Source organism: Eucyclogobius newberryi, unplaced genomic scaffold (genome assembly GCF_026437365.1).
Source record: "Eucyclogobius newberryi isolate DKJ021-1_F unplaced genomic scaffold, fEucNew1.0.hap1 SCAF_7, whole genome shotgun sequence".
Taxonomy (NCBI): Eukaryota; Metazoa; Chordata; class Actinopteri; order Gobiiformes; family Gobiidae; genus Eucyclogobius; species Eucyclogobius newberryi.
The window spans coordinates 2,657,320-2,674,787 of NW_027316389.1; the positions used below are offsets into that span (position 1 = coordinate 2,657,320).

The 17,468-nt window shown below is 48.4% G+C and overlaps 1 protein-coding gene across 1 annotated transcript in view; it reads right to left on the reverse strand.

Moving 5' to 3' along the window:
* slc6a15 (solute carrier family 6 member 15) overlaps positions 1-17,468 on the reverse strand; it is a 56,127-nt gene that overhangs the window by 2,744 nt on the left and 35,915 nt on the right. The window contains exons 6-10 of the mRNA XM_072434804.1: positions 13,265-13,375; positions 12,788-13,029; positions 11,865-12,063; positions 6,952-7,144; positions 216-375 (exon numbers count right to left, since the gene is read on the reverse strand). Of these exons, the coding sequence (XP_072290905.1) occupies positions 216-375; positions 6,952-7,144; positions 11,865-12,063; positions 12,788-13,029; positions 13,265-13,375 (905 nt within the window). The remainder of the gene's footprint in view (positions 1-215; positions 376-6,951; positions 7,145-11,864; positions 12,064-12,787; positions 13,030-13,264; positions 13,376-17,468) is intronic.

A 17,468-nucleotide genomic window follows, 5' to 3' on the forward strand; every position in this document is an offset into this window, starting at 1 on the left:
TGTTTACAGTCTGATTGCTATGGTAACAGCCTTGGAGTGAAGAGAAGACTTTTAGCTTTGTGTCTGTTTTTGTTTCATGTGGAAAGGCCCAGAAACGACCGAGATATGAACCATAAACCGGTCGATAAATCTGTGTTTTGACAGTTCAAAACGTCTATCACAGAGATCTGAACACGCTCAGAACGCTGCTGTTTGTTTGTTTGTCTGTCGCTCACTTGTCGACGCCGTAAACCCAGGCGACCGCCACGTTCTCCAGGATGACCACGATCAGCAGCGGCAGCGTCGCAGAGTAGTCGTCAAACATCGCCACGAAGTAGTTTCCAGATCTCTGCACGAAGAGAAGTCCGATGCAGAAGGCCAGAACGCAGCAGCCCACTGAGCGGAGAGAGCGCTGCATCGTTAGTGCACTGAGCGGAGAGAGCGCTGTATCGTTAGTACACTGAGCGGAGAGAGCGCTGTATCATTAGTGCACTGAGCGGAGAGAGCGCTGTATCATTAGTGCACTGAGCGGAGAGAGCGCTGTATCGTTAGTACACTGAGCGGAGAGAGCGCTGTATCGTTAGTACACTGAGCGGAGAGAGCGCTGTATCATTAGTGCACTGAGCGGAGAGAGCGCTGTATCGTTAGTGCACTGAGCGGAGAGAGCGCTGTATCATTAGTGCACTGAGCGGAGAGAGCGCTGTATCATTAGTGCACTGAGCGGAGAGAGCGCTGTATCATTAGTGCACTGAGCGGAGAGAGCGCTGTATCATTAGTGCACTGAGCGGAGAGAGCGCTGTATCATTAGTGCACTGAGCGGAGAGAGCGCTGTATCATTAGTGCACTGAGCGGAGAGAGCGCTGTATCGTTAGTGCACTGAGCGGAGAGAGCGCTGTATCGTTAGTGCACTGAGCGGAGAGAGCGCTGTATCGTTAGTGCACTGAGCGGAGAGAGCGCTGTATCGTTAGTGCACTGAGCGGAGAGAGCGCTGTATCGTTAGTACACTGAGCGGAGAGAGCGCTGTATCATTAGTGCACTGAGCGGAGAGAGCGCTGTATTGTTAGTGTGTGTGTGTGTTGTGTGTAGTGTGTGTGTGTGTCTCTGTGTGTGTTGTGTGTGTGTGTGTTGTGTGTAGAGTGTGTGTGTGTTGTGTGTGTGTATGTGAGTGTGTTGTGTGTAGTGTGTGTGTGTGTCTCTGTGTGTGTTGTGTGTGTGTGTGTATGGGAGTGTGTTGTGTGTCTCTATGTGTGTTGTGTGTGTGTGTGTATGGGAGTGTGTTGTGTGTCTCTATGTGTGTTGTGTGTGTGTGTGTATGGGAGTGTGTTGTGTGTCTCTATGTGTGTTGTGTGTGTGTGTGTATGGGAGTGTGTTGTGTGTCTCTATGTGTGTTGTGTGTGTGTGTGTATGGGAGTGTGTTGTGTGTCTCTATGTGTGTGATAAAATGTGAATATATGATTATATTTCTGTCATGTATTTTATCTGCATAATAGTGATATTTAATCTGCATCATTAGTCTAAGAGAAGAACGAGGGTGTGACAAACTGCATTTGTGAAGGGGTTGTAAAGATGGGCCAAATGATGTTTACCCTAGGGGGGGTAACACCCCAGAGGAGTTTGGGTAAACATTACCCCAGGCTTTATCTCTACGGAAAATACCAGCTTTCGTAAAAAACAAGTTCCTTGATGTAAAGCTGACCAATGAGAAATGTGACCCGCCTATTCCAGAATATCTAATAAAACCAACCAGCATGAGAAAAAACGGAGTGAGACGCAGGAGGATCACAGGCTGCGTACCACAGCTTGTGTGATCAGTCCCCGCGTTTTCTCCCATGCAGCCACACAAATGTCTGATATTTCTGTGTCGTTTCATATTCTAGGTTGAATTGTGTTCTCGATGTGTTAAGGAATAGCATCTGGTGTTAGTCTGATTCCATGACATTCCCATCGCACCTCATTCTCCGCGAGGAGAGCACGTCGTTTCGAAGCAGCAGGAGAACACAGGCGACAAAGAAGGTCAGACAAAACTTTGTGTGTGAAAGAGTTAGCCATGAAACGTTTTATGCATAGGCTTTATGCAGGAGTTTAGTTACTCGCATAAAGAGGAGTTTAATATTTCTCAGTCAAAAAATACAGGAGTTTAATATTTATTCATTAAAAAAAATACAGGCTTTATGTAAGAGATAAGTTTCTCATATAAAGAGGAGTTTAATTACTCACAAGTTTAGTTCCTCACAGGAACGAAAGTTAATGTATGCCTTATGTAAGAGTTGTTACTGACATAAAGATGAGTGAATGTAAGCGCTGTGCACGAGCGAAGTAAGTAAGAGAGAAGTGTGAATGTGTGAATGAGGATTAATAAGTGATTAACTAACAAGTGTGAATCACAATTAATCATACAAGGGTCATAAGGCGTTATTCTGAGAGATCTAAAATTTGCAGTCACGGGTGAATCATTAAACACCACGTTTATGTCCGGAGGAAAATCAATAAGGAATTTCACAAGAAGATTGGGATATGACGCGTCTGGAAAGCAAGTAGCATTTCTCTCAGACGACCGAGACCACATAATGCCAGAATTATAACCCCAAACTGTAAAAGGAAAAGTCATAGAGGATTTTGGAGGGAGACTTCCAGTGTGCTCAGATGACGTGGCAGAGAGGGGGACATAAGGGGGGTCAACAAGACAGGAGAATGAGGAGAAAGCAGCTCAGAGGACGCTCTGGGTGAATTAATTAATTAGGAACTAAACCCAGCTGGTTTTAATTTTAGTATTTTAACAAATTTAAGGGTTTTGTTTGATTGACAACAATCAATTATAAAGATTGTATTAAACTTGATAAGAGATAAAGATGAATTCAAATTTTTATAGATGGCCAATATTTTGGGGAATGTGATCACAGACAGGACACTTCCTGTCCCCGACATAGAATACAAAAGTTGTGTTTTTACGGTATCGTGTTTTTTGAGTGCACAGAACAAACCTACGTTTTGTTTTGTTTTATTTTTGGACTTGACGAAAATTATCTTCTTGGACTTATTATGTAACCTTAATGCATGACTAGATGAAATTACAGGACGAAAAGACAGAAATGTTTTTAAATTTAGAATCAAATACAGGCACAGGCCTGGGGAGTGATAATATGGGTAAATTAGTGACGACTGATGTTTTTGGACATAGGAGTAGATTGGGCAGTAAGTAAAGTGATAGTAAACGTTATATCAGTAACTTATTTATTTGTATTATCATGAGGAAACCTCGTATTGCATGTAGACGTAAGTGAGGGAATAAGTTAAATGGTGACGTCCAATGCCCTCCCAAGTAAAGACTGTGTGTCATTAACTAGGGCAATTGACGCAGAAGTGGGGGGACATGGGAGGATATGGGTCATAAAAGATAGTCAGAGATAACAAGGGCTATTGACTGGCAAAGAATCTGGAGGAGTGTAAAGCAGCGTAATGCAGGAGAAGAATACATTTTATGAGACCGGCAGATTACCTGAAGATAGTGAAAACTAAACATTGGGATGAGGTAATCAGTACAAGAGTTTAGAAGCAGGATGACGGGGATATTTAAACAGGGGAATCCCAGGGATGCAGCGTCTGATAGTTATATCAGCAGCAATTAGGAAGTAAAAGCAGGTTACAAGTGAGGGTAAGTGAAAAGAGAGAACGAAAAAGCAGGTTTAGAAATTTGGAAATGGGTGTTTCCTCCGTTACAAGGAAGAGAGGAAGACAGAGACAAAGACAGATAGGAAGACAGAGAAAAGACAAAGACAGTAGGGAACAAGGGAAAAAGGGTTGATAAAAGAGACGTGCCTTATGGACAAGGGGAAGGTTTAGGATCATTTTGATTGTTATACACATATAGACTTGCTAGAACAAACTAATACACAATGTTTGTAAAGAACCACATGAGCAGGTGTGAGAGATTGAGTTTGAATCTCACCTGAAGCACATATAGAAGATTAACACATATTACATTAGATGTGTGACTTTATTCAGGCCACACCCACAGAGGAGATGTGAAACTTTATCTAAGTTGTGGACTGACCCGTAAGGCCAGCTCAACGGGGAATTATTGAGATAATTATTATTGTTTGATGTATTTGTATTGCACACACACACACACACACACACACACACAGATACACACACACACATACATACATACGCGCGCACACGTGAATATGAAACATTTAGAGTTTGAAACATTTAGAGTTTGAAAAATATGGTGGTAAAACAGACAGGTGAGACACACAGGGTGGGAGCCCGGCGCCTTTAGGGGGGGGCTCAGCCAGGGATGTGACCACTGAACTGTGAAAGGTCAAGAGGTGACATTGCGGAGTGGAACCACAGACGCAATTCCATCTCTTCCTTGATTAGTGAACGCTGTAAACTATCTGGATTATTGAATTTTGTTTAAATGTAGCAGTTTGAGTAATGGGCAAGGTCATTTCTCAAAAGGAGGGATATGGACTAGTAAAACAAACATTCCGAATCAATAATTACTAAAAAAAAAATTGTAAACAAGAAAACTGTTTGAAAATTGAACTGTCGAAAAGACTTTGTTTATCACCGCAGCGAGAACGTGTTGGAGATGTGGTGTTTACAGAAACGAGCCAAGTGGACGGAGCCACACACCGACCATTGGAGGGACAAGATCATGGGTGCTCTCATGGGAAAGTGAGAGAAATGTCTGGACAACACAGCGGCAGATCCATAACATCGCAGACGCAGGAGTTGGTTTGTATGAGTTTTGTCCAGAGTCTACGGTTGAGTACGATACTTTGCTACAATGGATGAGGAGACAGATTCTACGATGCGAAAAGCATTATACTCTGCTACGATGAACGAGAGCCAGAGGCTACGGTGCGCAGAGTACCATACTCTACTAAAAGAATCAACAAGTTATCATCATCACGGCGATGACGGTAATATGGGTGCTGAACACCTGTATTAGCGGAGAGGCGAAGGTAATCTCGCCCAATCAGGGCAATCGATCAACATACACAACTGTGTATAGCGGTAAATGGGAAATAGAGGGAAGCTTATGAAAGGTTATGAAATGTATAATTTATAATGTACAATTGACATGACAGCAGCTAAAGAAACGCAATGGCATATTGTTGCTACCGTTGTTTACACTAACTAAGAGAGTTTTTAATCTGCTACAACATAACTACATGTAATGTTAATGAGATTATGAATTGAGATGGGCAATGTACCAGTTCATATGTGTCATAGGTGTGACCGAAGCGAGCAGCGGAAGAAGGTCTCTTAAGAAACCAAGCGAGGACGTATGGTGATGTGGGGACACTTGTGGGACGTTGTGCCTGTATCCCTTTTGTGGCCAGCCATGGTCATAACAAAGACCAGCATCACCCAGAACCATACCGCAGGGTCAAGGTCGAGAGGTTAGTGGACAATCTGGTCCCAGTAGCAACTGATACTACGTATTTGCTTCTATTGGGGTGTCCAGAGAGGTCCCTGACGAGTCAAACTGACTGACCAGAGAGCAGCGGGTTTAAGGGCTTTCCGCTTGTACTTCTATAATTCCCATCACACCGCACAAAATTATAGACAGGACAAATTGTCTGTCTGTCAAATTTCAGAGATTGACCAATCTGACTCAAAATTTAGGACAGTAATGCTGTAGACATGTTGTGGGCCGAGAGAAAAGAAGTGTGTTCAATGTTTGAGAACTGTGCATCACATCTGTCATTTTAACACCTATATGAAAGACATGTTGAAAACTGAAAAGAGTAATTGTTTGAGTGTTTGGCATATGAGACAGTGACTAATGCTTTGATAAACAGGAGGGAAATGTGATAAAATGTGAATATATGATTATATTTCTGTCATGTATTTTATCTGCATAATAGTGATATTTAATCTGCATCATTAGTCTAAGAGAAGAACGAGGGTGTGACAAACTGCATTTGTGAAGGGGTTGTAAAGATGGGCCAAATGATGTTTACCCTAGGGGGGGTAACACCCCAGAGGAGTTTGGGTAAACATTACCCCAGGCTTTATCTCTACGGAAAATACCAGCTTTCGTAAAAAACAAGTTCCTTGATGTAAAGCTGACCAATGAGAAATGTGACCCGCCTATTCCAGAATATCTAATAAAACCAACCAGCATGAGAAAAAACAGAGTGAGACGCAGGAGGATCACAGGCTGCGTACCACAGCTTGTGTGATCAGTCCCCGCGTTTTCTCCCATGCAGCCACACAAATGTCTGATATTTCTGTGTCGTTTCATATTCTAAGTTGAATTGTGTTCTCGATGTGTTAAGGAATAGCATCTGGTGTTAGTCTGATTCCATGACAGTGTGTGTCTCTGTGTGGGTGTGTATATGTGTGTGTGTGTGTGTGTGTGTGTGTGTGTGTATGTGTCTGTGTGTGTGAGTGTGTGTGTGTATGTGTTGTGTGTATGTGTCTCTGTGTGTGTGTTGTGTGTGTGTTTGTTTGTGTGTGTGTTGTGTATGTATGTGTGTGTGTCTGTGTGTGTATGTGAGTGTCTCTGTGTGTGTGTTGTGTGTATGTGTCTCTGTGTGTGTGTTGTGTGTGTGTGTGTGTGTTTGTGTGTGTTGTGTATGTATGTGTGTGTGTGTCTGTGTGTGTATGTGTGTGTGTGTCTCTGTGTGAGTGTCTGTGTGTGTGTATATGTGTGTGTGTGTTGTGTGTATGTGTCTGTGTGTGTGTTGTGTGTGTGTATGTGTGTGTGTGTTGTGTGTATGTGTCTCTGTGTGTGTGTTGTGTGTGTGTGTATGTGTGTGCGTGTGTTGTGTATGTATGTGTGTGTGTGTTTGTGTGTGTGTGTGTGTGTGTCTCTGTGTGTGTTGTGTGTGTGTGTGTGTGTTGTGTGTGTGTGTGTGTGTGTGTATGTGTGTTTGTGTGTGTGTGTGTCTCTGTGTGTGTGTGTGTATATGTGTGTGTGTGTGTGTGTGTCTCTGTGTGTGTGTTGTGTACCTGTCAGCAGCTCCTTCCTGACCCTCAGTGTGTCCATCAGTGGGGTCAGAATCCCCTCGATCGTCCCGAACATACTTCCCAGGCCCAGATTCACCAACATCAGGAAGAACATGACGGACCAGAACGGAGCGGCCGGGAAGTGAGTCATGGCCTCAGTGAAGGCGATGAAGGCCAGACCTGTGCCCTGCACCGTCTGTGTGGAGAAGAGGTGGAGGAGAGGTGGAGGAGAGGGTTAGAGCTGCACCGTCTGTGTGGAGGAGAGGTGGAGGAGAGGTGGAGGAGAGGGTTAGAGCTGCACCGTCTGTGTGGAGGAGAGGTGGAGGAGAGGGTTAGAGCTGCACCGTCTGTGTGGAGGAGAGGTGGAGGAGAGGTAGAGGAGAGGTGGAGGAGAGGGTTAGAGCTGAACCGTCTGTATGGAGGAGAGGTGGAGGAGAGGTGGAGGAGAGGGTTAGAGCTGCACCGTCTGTGTGGAGGAGAGGTGGAGGAGAGGGTTAGAGCTGCACCGTCTGTGTGGAGGAGAGGTGGAGGAGAGGTGGAGGAGAGGGTTAGAGCTGAACCGTCTATGTGGAGGAGAGGTGGAGGAGAGGTGGAGGAGAGGGTTAGAGCTGCACCGTCTGTGTGGAGGAGAGGTGGAGGAGAGGGTTAGAGCTGCACCGTCTGTGTGGAGGAGAGGTGGAGGAGAGGGTTAGAGCTGCACCATCTGTGTGGAGGAGAGGTGGAGGAGAGGTGGAGGAGAGGGTTAGAGCTGCACCGTCTGTGTGGAGGAGAGGTGGAGGAGAGGTGGAGGAGAGGGTTAGAGCTGCACCGTCTGTGTGGAGGAGAGGTGGAGGAGAGGTGGAGGAGAGGGTTAGAGCTGCACCGTCTATGTGGAGGAGAGGTGGAGGAGAGGTGGAGGAGAGGGTTAGAGCAGCACCGTCTGTGTGGAGGAGAGGTGGAGGAGAGGGTTAGAGCTGCACCGTCTGTGTGGAGGAGAGGTGGAGGAGAGGTGGAGGAGAGGGTTAGAGCTGCACCGTCTGTGTGGAGGAGAGGTGGAGGAGAGGGTTAGAGCTGCACCGTCTGTGTGGAGGAGAGGTGGAGGAGAGGATTAGAGCTGCACCGTCTGTGTGGAGGAGAGGTGGAGGAGAGGGTTAGAGCTGCACCGTCTGTGTGGAGGAGAGGTGGAGGAGAGGTGGAGGAGAGGGTTAGAGCTGTACCGTCTGTGTGGAGGAGAGGTGGAGGAGAGGTGGAGGAGAGGGTTAGAGCTGCACCGTCTGTGTGGAGGAGAGGTGGAGGAGAGGTGGAGGAGAGGGTTAGAGCTGAACCGTCTGTATGGAGGAGAGGTGGAGGAGAGGTGGAGGAGAGGGTTAGAGCTGCACCGTCTGTGTGGAGGAGAGGTGGAGGAGAGGTGGAGGAGAGGGTTAGAGCTGCACCGTCTGTGTGGAGGAGAGGTGGAGGAGAGGATTAGAGCTGCACCGTCTGTGTGGAGGAGAGGTGGAGGAGAGGGTTAGAGCTGCACCGTCTGTGTGGAGGAGAGGTGGAGGAGAGGTGGAGGAGAGGGTTAGAGCTGCACCGTCTGTGTGGAGGAGAGGTGGAGGAGAGGTGGAGGAGAGGGTTAGAGCTGCACCGTCTGTGTGGAGGAGAGGTGGAGGAGAGGGTTAGAGCTGCACCGTCTGTGTGGAGGAGAGGTGGAGGAGAGGGTTAGAGCTGCACCGTCTGTGTGGAGGAGAGGTGGAGGAGAGGTGGAGGAGAGGGTTAGAGCTGTACCGTCTGTGTGGAGGAGAGGTGGAGGAGAGGTGGAGGAGAGGGTTAGAGCTGAACCGTCTGTGTGGAGGAGAGGTGGAGGAGAGGTGGAGGAGAGGGTTAGAGCTGCACCGTCTGTGTGGAGGAGAGGTGGAGGAGAGGTGGAGGAGAGGGTTAGAGCTGAACCGTCTGTGTGGAGGAGAGGTGGAGGAGAGGTGGAGGAGAGGGTTAGAGCTGCACCGTCTGTGTGGAGGAGAGGTGGAGGAGAGGGTTAGAGCTGCACCGTCTGTGTGGAGGAGAGGTGGAGGAGAGGTGGAGGAGAGGGTTAGAGCTGCACCGTCTGTGTGGAGGAGAGGTGGAGGAGAGGTGGAGGAGAGGTGGAGGAGAGGGTTAGAGCTGCACCGTCTGTGTGGAGGAGAGGTGGAGGAGAGGTGGAGGAGAGGGTTAGAGCTGCACCGTCTGTGTGGAGGAGAGGTGGAGGAGAGGGTTAGAGCTGCACCGTCTGTGTGGAGGAGAGGTGGAGGAGAGGTGGAGGAGAGGGTTAGAGCTGCACCGTCTGTGTGGAGGAGAGGTGGAGGAGAGGTGGAGGAGAGGGTTAGAGCTGTACCGTCTGTGTGGAGGAGAGGTGGAGGAGAGGTGGAGGAGAGGGTTAGAGCTGCACCGTCTGTGTGGAGGAGAGGTGGAGGAGAGGTGGAGGAGAGGGTTAGAGCTGAACCGTCTGTATGGAGGAGAGGTGGAGGAGAGGTGGAGGAGAGGGTTAGAGCTGCACCGTCTGTGTGGAGGAGAGGTGGAGGAGAGGTGGAGGAGAGGGTTAGAGCTGCACCGTCTGTGTGGAGGAGAGGTGGAGGAGAGGTGGAGGAGAGGGTTAGAGCTGCACCGTCTGTGTGGAGGAGAGGTGGAGGAGAGGTGGAGGAGAGGGTTAGAGCTGCACCGTCTGTGTGGAGGAGAGGTGGAGGAGAGGGTTAGAGCTGCACCGTCTGTGTGGAGGAGAGGTGGAGGAGAGGTGGAGGAGAGGGTTAGAGCTGTACCGTCTGTGTGGAGGAGAGGTGGAGGAGAGGTGGAGGAGAGGGTTAGAGCTGCACCGTCTGTGTGGAGGAGAGGTGGAGGAGAGGTGGAGGAGAGGGTTAGAGCTGAACCGTCTGTGTGGAGGAGAGGTGGAGGAGAGGTGGAGGAGAGGGTTAGAGCTGCACCGTCTGTGTGGAGGAGAGGTGGAGGAGAGGGTTAGAGCTGCACCGTCTGTGTGGAGGAGAGGTGGAGGAGAGGTGGAGGAGAGGGTTAGAGCTGCACCGTCTGTGTGGAGGAGAGGTGGAGGAGAGGTGGAGGAGAGGTGGAGGAGAGGGTTAGAGCTGCACCGTCTGTGTGGAGGAGAGGTGGAGGAGAGGTGGAGGAGAGGGTTAGAGCTGCACCGTCTGTGTGGAGGAGAGGTGGAGGAGAGGTGGAGGAGAGGGTTAGAGCTGCACCGTCTGTGTGGAGGAGAGGTGGAGGAGAGGGTTAGAGCTGCACCGTCTGTGTGGAGGAGAGGTGGAGGAGAGGGTGGAGGAGAGGGTTTGAGCTGCACTGTGTGTGGAGGAGTGGTGGAGGAGAGGGTGGAGGAGAGGGTTTGAGCTGCACTGTCTGTGTGGAGGAGAGGTGGAGGAGAGGTGGAGGAGAGGGTTAGAGCTGCACCGTCTGAGGTGGAGCAGAGGGTGGAGGAGAGGGTTAGAGCTGCACTGTCTGAGGTGGAGGAGAGGGTGGAGCAGAGGGTGGAGGAGAGGGTTGGACCTGCACCGTCTGAGGTGGAGGAGAGGGTGGAGGAGAGGGTGGAGCAGAGGGTGGAGGAGAGGGTTAGAGCTGCACCGTCTGAGGTGGAGGAGAGGTGGAGGAGAGGGTGGAGGAGAGGGTTGAAGCTGCACCGTCTGAGGTGGAGGAGAGGGTGGAGCAGAGGGTGGAGCAGAGGGTTAGAGCTGCACCGTCTGAGGTGGAGAAGAGGTGGAGGAGAAGGTTAGAACTGCACCGTCGGAGGTGGAGGAGAGGGTGGAGCAGAGGGTTAGAGCTGCACCGTCTGAGGTGGAGGAGAGGGTGGAGCCGAGGGTGCAGGAGAGGGTTAGACCTGCACCGTCTGAGGTGGAGGAGAGGGTGGAGCAGAGCGTTAGAGCTGCACAGTCTGAGGTGGAGGAGAGGGTGGAGCAGAGGGTTAAACATGCACCATCTGTGGTGGAGGAGAGGGTGAAGCAGAGGGTTGGAGCTGCACTGTCTGAGGTGGAGGAGAGGGTGGAGCAGAGGGTGGAGCAGAGGGTTAGAACTACACCGTCTGAGGTGGAGGAGAGGTGGAAGAGAGGGTGGAGGAGAGGGTTAGACCTGCACCGTCTGAGGTGGAGGAGAGGGTGGAGCAAAGGGTTAGAGCTGCACCGTCTGTGGTGGAGGAGAGTGTGGAGGAGGAGAGAGGGTGGAGGAGAGAGGGTGGAGGAGAGAGTGTGGTGGAAGAGAGTGTGGAGGAGGAGAGAGGGTGGAGGAGGAGAGAGGGTGGAGGAGGAGAGAGGGTGGAGGAGGAGAGAGGGTGGAGGAGGAGAGAGGGTGGAGGAGGAGAGCGCCCCCTGCAGCTCCTTTGTCAGAAAACAGACACAAAAGTGCTAAAAGTGTTTTTTCTTTCTCATGATAAAAAGGGAAAAATCAAACTCAAACATTTCACGTCACTAAAGATAAAAGAGTCAGGGTTTCTCAGGAGAGTTTTCCTCAGGTGTTCTTACAGTGTGTGTGTAGTGTGTGTTGTGTTGTTTGTTGTGTGTGTGTGTTGTGTGTAGTGTGTTGTGTGTGTAGTGTGTGTGTTGTGTGTTGTGTGTAGTGTGTTGTGTGTTGTGTGTATGTGTGTGTGTTGTGTGTAGTGTGTGTGTGTGTGTAGTGTGTTGTGTGTAGTGTGTGTGTTGTGTGTGTGTGTGTAGTGTGTAGTGTGTTGTGTGTGTGTGTAGTGTGTTGTGTATAGTGTGTGTGTTGTGTGTGTGTGTGTGTGTGTAGTGTGTAGTGTGTTGTGTGTGTAGTGTGTTGTGTATAGTGTGTGTGTTGTGTGTATGTGTGTGTGTGTGTGTGTGTAGTGTGTTGTGTGTGTGTTGTGTTTATGTGTGTGTGTTGTGTGTGTGTGTTGTGTGTGTAGTGTGTTGTGTGTGTGTGTGTGTTGTGTGTGTGTTGTGTGTGTTGTGTGTTGTTTGTTGTGTTGTCACCTGGTTGAGCTCCTTCTCGATGCTGCACGTTTCCAGTCCCAGTTTGACAAAGTCGTCCTCTTGGACAGAGACGAGGACAGAGACCATCTGCTGATAGTCGGCGGCGGTGACGGTTTCTGGCGCCGACAGGTTAATGTGGTGCGGGATCAGCCCCGGCGCGATACGGGAGCCCAGCAGGGACACTATACGGTTTGTGTTTCTGCAAAACAACCAGCGTTCAGAGCGTTCAGAGCGCTCAGAGCGCTCAGAGCGTTCAGAGCATTGTTCAGAGCGTCGTTCAGAGCGCTCAGAGCGTCCAGAGCGTTGTTCAGAGCGTCGTTCAGAGCGATCAGAGCGTTCAGAGCGTTCAGAGCGCTCAGAGCGTTCAGAGCGTCGTTCAGAGCGTCGTTCAGAGTGTTCAGAGCGTTCAGAGCGTCGTTCAGAGCGTTCAGAGCGTTGTTCAGAGCGTTCAGAGCGTTCAGAGCGTCGTTCAGAGCGTTCAGAGGGTTCAGAGTGTTGTTCAGAGCGTCGTTCAGAGCGATCAGAGCGTTCAGAGCGTTCAGAGCGCTCAAAGCGTCGTTCAGAGCGTCGTTCAGAGTGTTCAGAGCGTTCAGAGCGTCGTTCAGAGCGTTCAGAGCGTCGTTCAGAGCGTTCAGAGCGTTGTTCAGAGCGTTCAGAGCGTTCAGAGCGTCGTTCAGAGCGTTCAGAGGGTTCAGAGGGTTCAGAGTGTTCAGAGCGTTCAGAGCGTTGTTCAGAGCATTTAGAGCGTCGTTCAGAACGTTCAGAGCGTCGTTCAGAGCGTTCAGAGCGTTCTTCAGAGCGTTCAGAGCGTCGTTCAGAGCGTTCAGAGCGTTCAGAGCGTTCAGAGGGTTCAGAGGATTCAGAGCGTTCAGAGCGTCGTTCAGAGATTCGTTCAGAGCTTCGTTCAGAGCGTTCAGACTCACGTGGCGATGCACTTGTCGTTCATGATGTTGGCCTTGAAGCCGAGCACGGCGAACACCACGAGCGTGGCGAGCACCGAAGTCAAGAAGTTGATGAAGGAGACGAGGACGGCGTCGAAGTGACAGTTGTTGTCTCGCTTGTTGTAGCTGGAGAAGGCGATGACGCCTCCAAAGCCCAAACCAAGAGCGAAGAAAACCTGAGTCGCCGCCTCTCGCCAAACTTTAGGATCCAACATGATGTGAACCTGCAACACAGCTAGTTAGTCCTGGTTAGTCCTGGTTTAGTACCTGGTTAGTCCTGGTTAGTCCTGGTTTAGTACCTGGTTAGTCCTGGTTAGTCCTGGTTTAGTACCTGGTTAGTCCTGGTTAGTCCTGGTTTAGTACCTGGTTAGTCCTGGTTAGTCCTGGTTTAGTACCTGGTTAGTCCTGGTTAGTCCTGGTTTAGTACCTGGTTAGTCCTGGTTAGTCCTGGTTTAGTACCTGGGGGGTGAACATGTGCTTGATGCCGTCCACAGATCCTTTCAGGAGCAAAGCTCGAACCAGGAAACAGATGAGGACGAGATACGGGAACAAAGAGCTGAAGTACATCACCTGAAGTACAAACAGGAAGTTAGAGCTCCACCTGAAGCACAAACAGGAAGTTAGAGCTCTCGCCACAGCCAGACTGACTATGTCTCCCTCATCACTGAGTACATCTGATGAGCATCGTCTACCTGGAGGACGCTCTGTGGTCCTGAACTCCAGTGTCTTCTGCTGATAAAGCCTCTTGTGCAGTGGCTCCTTAGTCTCACTCTGTGGCTCTTTAGTCTCACTATGTGGCTCCTTAGTCTCACTCTGTGGCTCTTTAGTCTCACTATGTGGCTCTTTAGTCTCACTATGTGGCTCGCTTTAGTCTCACTATGTGGCTCTTTAGTCTCACTATGTGGCTCTCTTTAGTCTCACTATGTGGCTCTTTAGTCTCACTATGTGGCTCTTTAGTCTCACTATGTGGCTCTTTAGTCTCACTATGTGGCTCTTTAGTCTCACTATGTGGCTCTTTAGTCTCACTATGTGGCTCGCTTTAGTCTCACTATGTGGCTCTTTAGTCTCACTATGTGGCTCTCTTTAGTCTCACTATGTGGCTCTTTAGTCTCACTATGTGGCTCTTTAGTCTCACTCTGTGGCTCTTTAGTCTCTCTATGTGGCTCTCTTTAGTCTCACTATGTGGCTCTCTTTAGTCTCACTATGTGGCTCTTTAGTCTCACTATGTGGCTCTTTAGTGTGGCTCTTTAGTCTCACTATGTGGCTCTTTAGTCTCACTATGTGGCTCTTTAGTCTCACTATGTGGCTCTTTAGTCTCACTATGTGGCTCTTTAGTCTCACTATGTGGCTCTCTTTAGTCTCACTATGTGGCTCTTTAGTCTCACTATGTGGCTCTTTAGTCTCACTATGTGGCTCTCTTTAGTCTCACTATGTGGCTCTTTAGTCTCACTATGTGGCTCTTTAGTCTCACTATGTGGCTCTTTAGTCTCACTATGTGGCTCTCTTTAGTCTCACTATGTGGCTCTTTAGTCTCACTATGTGGCTCTTTAGTCTCACTATGTGGCTCCTTAGTCTCACTATGTGGCTCTTTAGTCTCACTATGTGGCTCTTTAGTCTCACTATGTGGCTCTTTAGTCTCACTATGTGGCTCTTTAGTCTCACTATGTGGCTCTCTTTAGTCTCACTATGTGGCTCCTTAGTCTCACTATGTGGCTCTTTAGTCTCACTATGTGGCTCTTTAGTCTCACTATGTGGCTCCTTAGTCTCACTCTGTGGCTCTTTAGTCTCACTATGTGGCTCTTTAGTCTCACTATGTGGCTCTTTAGTCTCACTATGTGGCTCCTTAGTCTCACTCTGTGGCTCTTTAGTCTCACTATGTGGCTCTTTAGTCTCACTATGTGGCTCTTTAGTCTCACTATGTGGCTCTTTAGTCTCACTATGTGGCTCTCTTTAGTCTCACTATGTGACTCTGGCTCTTTAGTCTCACTATGTGGCTCTTTAGTCTCACTATGTGGCTCTCTTTAGTCTCACTATGTGGCTCGCTTTAGTCTCACTATGTGGCTCTTTAGTCTCACTATGTGGCTCCTTAGTCTCACTCTGTGGCTCTTTAGTCTCACTATGTGGCTCTTTAGTCTCACTATGTGGCTCTTTAGTCTCACTATGTGGCTCTTTAGTCTCACTATGTGGCTCTTTAGTCTCACTATGTGGCTCTCTTTAGTCTCACTATGTGGCTCTTTAGTCTCACTATGTGGCTCTCTTTAGTCTCACTATGTGGCTCTTTAGTCTCACTATGTGGCTCTCTTTAGTCTCACTATGTGGCTCTTTAGTCTCACTATGTGGCTCTTTAGTCTCACTATGTGGCTCTTTAGTCTCACTATGTGGCTCGCTTTAGTCTCACTATGTGGCTCTTTAGTCTCACTATGTGGCTCCTTAGTCTCACTCTGTGGCTCTTTAGTCTCACTATGTGGCTCTTTAGTCTCACTATGTGGCTCTTTAGTCTCACTATGTGGCTCTTTAGTCTCACTATGTGGCTCTTTAGTCTCACTATGTGGCTCTCTTTAGTCTCACTATGTGGCTCTTTAGTCTCACTATGTGGCTCTCTTTAGTCTCACTATGTGGCTCTTTAGTCTCACTATGTGGCTCTTTAGTGTGGCTCTTTAGTCTCACTATGTGGCTCTTTAGTCTCACTATGTGGCTCTTTAGTATCACTATGTGGCTCTTTAGGCTCACTATGTGACTCTGGCTCTTTAGTCTCATTATGTGGCTCTCTTTAGTCTGACTATGTGGCTCTTTAGTCTCACTATGTGGCTCTTTAGTCTCACTATGTGGCTCTTTAGTCTCACTATGTGGCTCCTTAGTCTCACTATGTGGCTCTTTAGTCTCACTATGTGGCTCTTTAGTCTCACTATGTGGCTCCTTAGTCTCACTATGTGGCTCTTTAGTCTCACTATGTGGCTCTTTAGTCTCACTATGTGGCTCTTTAGTCTCACTATGTGGCTCCTTAGTCTCACTATGTGGCTCTTTAGTCTCACTATGTGGCTCTTTAGTCTCACTATGTGGCTCCTTAGTCTCACTATGTGGCTCTTTAGTCTCACTATGTGGCTCTTTAGTCTCACTATGTGGCTCCTTAGTCTCACTATGTGGCTCTTTAGTCTCACTATGTGGCTCTTTAGTCTCACTATGTGGCTCTTTAGTCTCACTATGTGGCTCTTTAGTCTCACTATGTGGCTCTCTTTAGTCTCACTATGTGGCTCTTTAGTCTCACTATGTGGCTCCTTAGTCTCACTATGTGGCTCTTTAGTCTCACTATGTGGCTCTTTAGTCTCACTATGTGGCTCTTTAGTCTCACTATGTGGCTCCTTAGTCTCACTATGTGGCTCTTTAGTCTCACTATGTGGCTCTTTAGTCTCACTATGTGGCTCTCTTTAGTCTCACTATGTGGCTCTTTAGTCTCACTATGTGGCTCCTTAGTCTCACTATGTGGCTCTTTAGTCTCACTATGTGGCTCTTTAGTCTCACTATGTGGCTCTTTAGTCTCACTATGTGGCTCCTTAGTCTCACTATGTGGCTCTTTAGTCTCACTATGTGGCTCCTTAGTCTCACTATGTGGCTCTTTAGTCTCACTATGTGGCTCTCTTTAGTCTCACTATGTGGCTCCTTAGTCTCACTATGTGGCTCTTTAGTCTCACTATGTGGCTCTCTTTAGTCTCACTATGTGGCTCTTTAGTCTCACTATGTGGCTCTTTAGTCTCACTATGTGGCTCTTTAGTCTCACTATGTGGCTCTCTTTAGTCTCACTATGTGGCTCCTTAGTCTCACTATGTGGCTCTTTAGTCTCACTATGTGGCTCTTTAGTCTCACTATGTGGCTCTTTAGTCTCACTATGTGGCTCTTTAGTCTCAATATGTGTCTCTCTTTAGTCTCACTATGTGGCTCTTTAGTCTCACTATGTGGCTCTTTAGTCTCACTATGTGGCTCTTTAGTCTCACTATGTGGCTCTTTAGTCTCACTATGTGGCTCCTTAGTCTCACTATGTGGCGCTTTAGTCTCACTATGTGGCTCTTTAGTCTCACTATGTGGCTCTTTAGTCTCACTATGTGGCTCCTTAGTCTCACTATGTGGCTCTTTAGTCTCACTATGTGGCTCTTTAGTCTCACTATGTGGCTCTCTTTAGTCTCACTATGTGGCTCTTTAGTCTCACTATGTGGCTCTCTTTAGTCTCACTATGTGGCTCTTTAGTCTCACTATGTGGCTCCTTAGTCTCACTATGTGGCTCTTTAGTCTCACTATGTGGCTCTTTAGTCTCACTATGTGGCTCCTTAGTCTCACTATGTGGCTCTTTAGTCTCACTATGTGGCTCTTTAGTCTCACTATGTGGCTCTTTAGTCTCATTATGTGGCTCTTTAGTCTCACTATGTGGCTCTCTTTAGTCTCACTATGTGGCTCTTTAGTCTCACTATGTGGCTCTTTAGTGTGGCTCTTTAGTCTCACTATGTGGCTCTTTAGTCTCACTATGTGGCTCTTTAGTCTCACTATGTGGCTCTTTAGTCTCACTATGTGGCTCTCTTTAGTCTCACTATGTGGCTCTTTAGTCTCACTATGTGGCTCTTTAGTCTCACTATGTGGCTCTCTTTAGGCTCACTATGTGGCTCTCTAGTCTCAC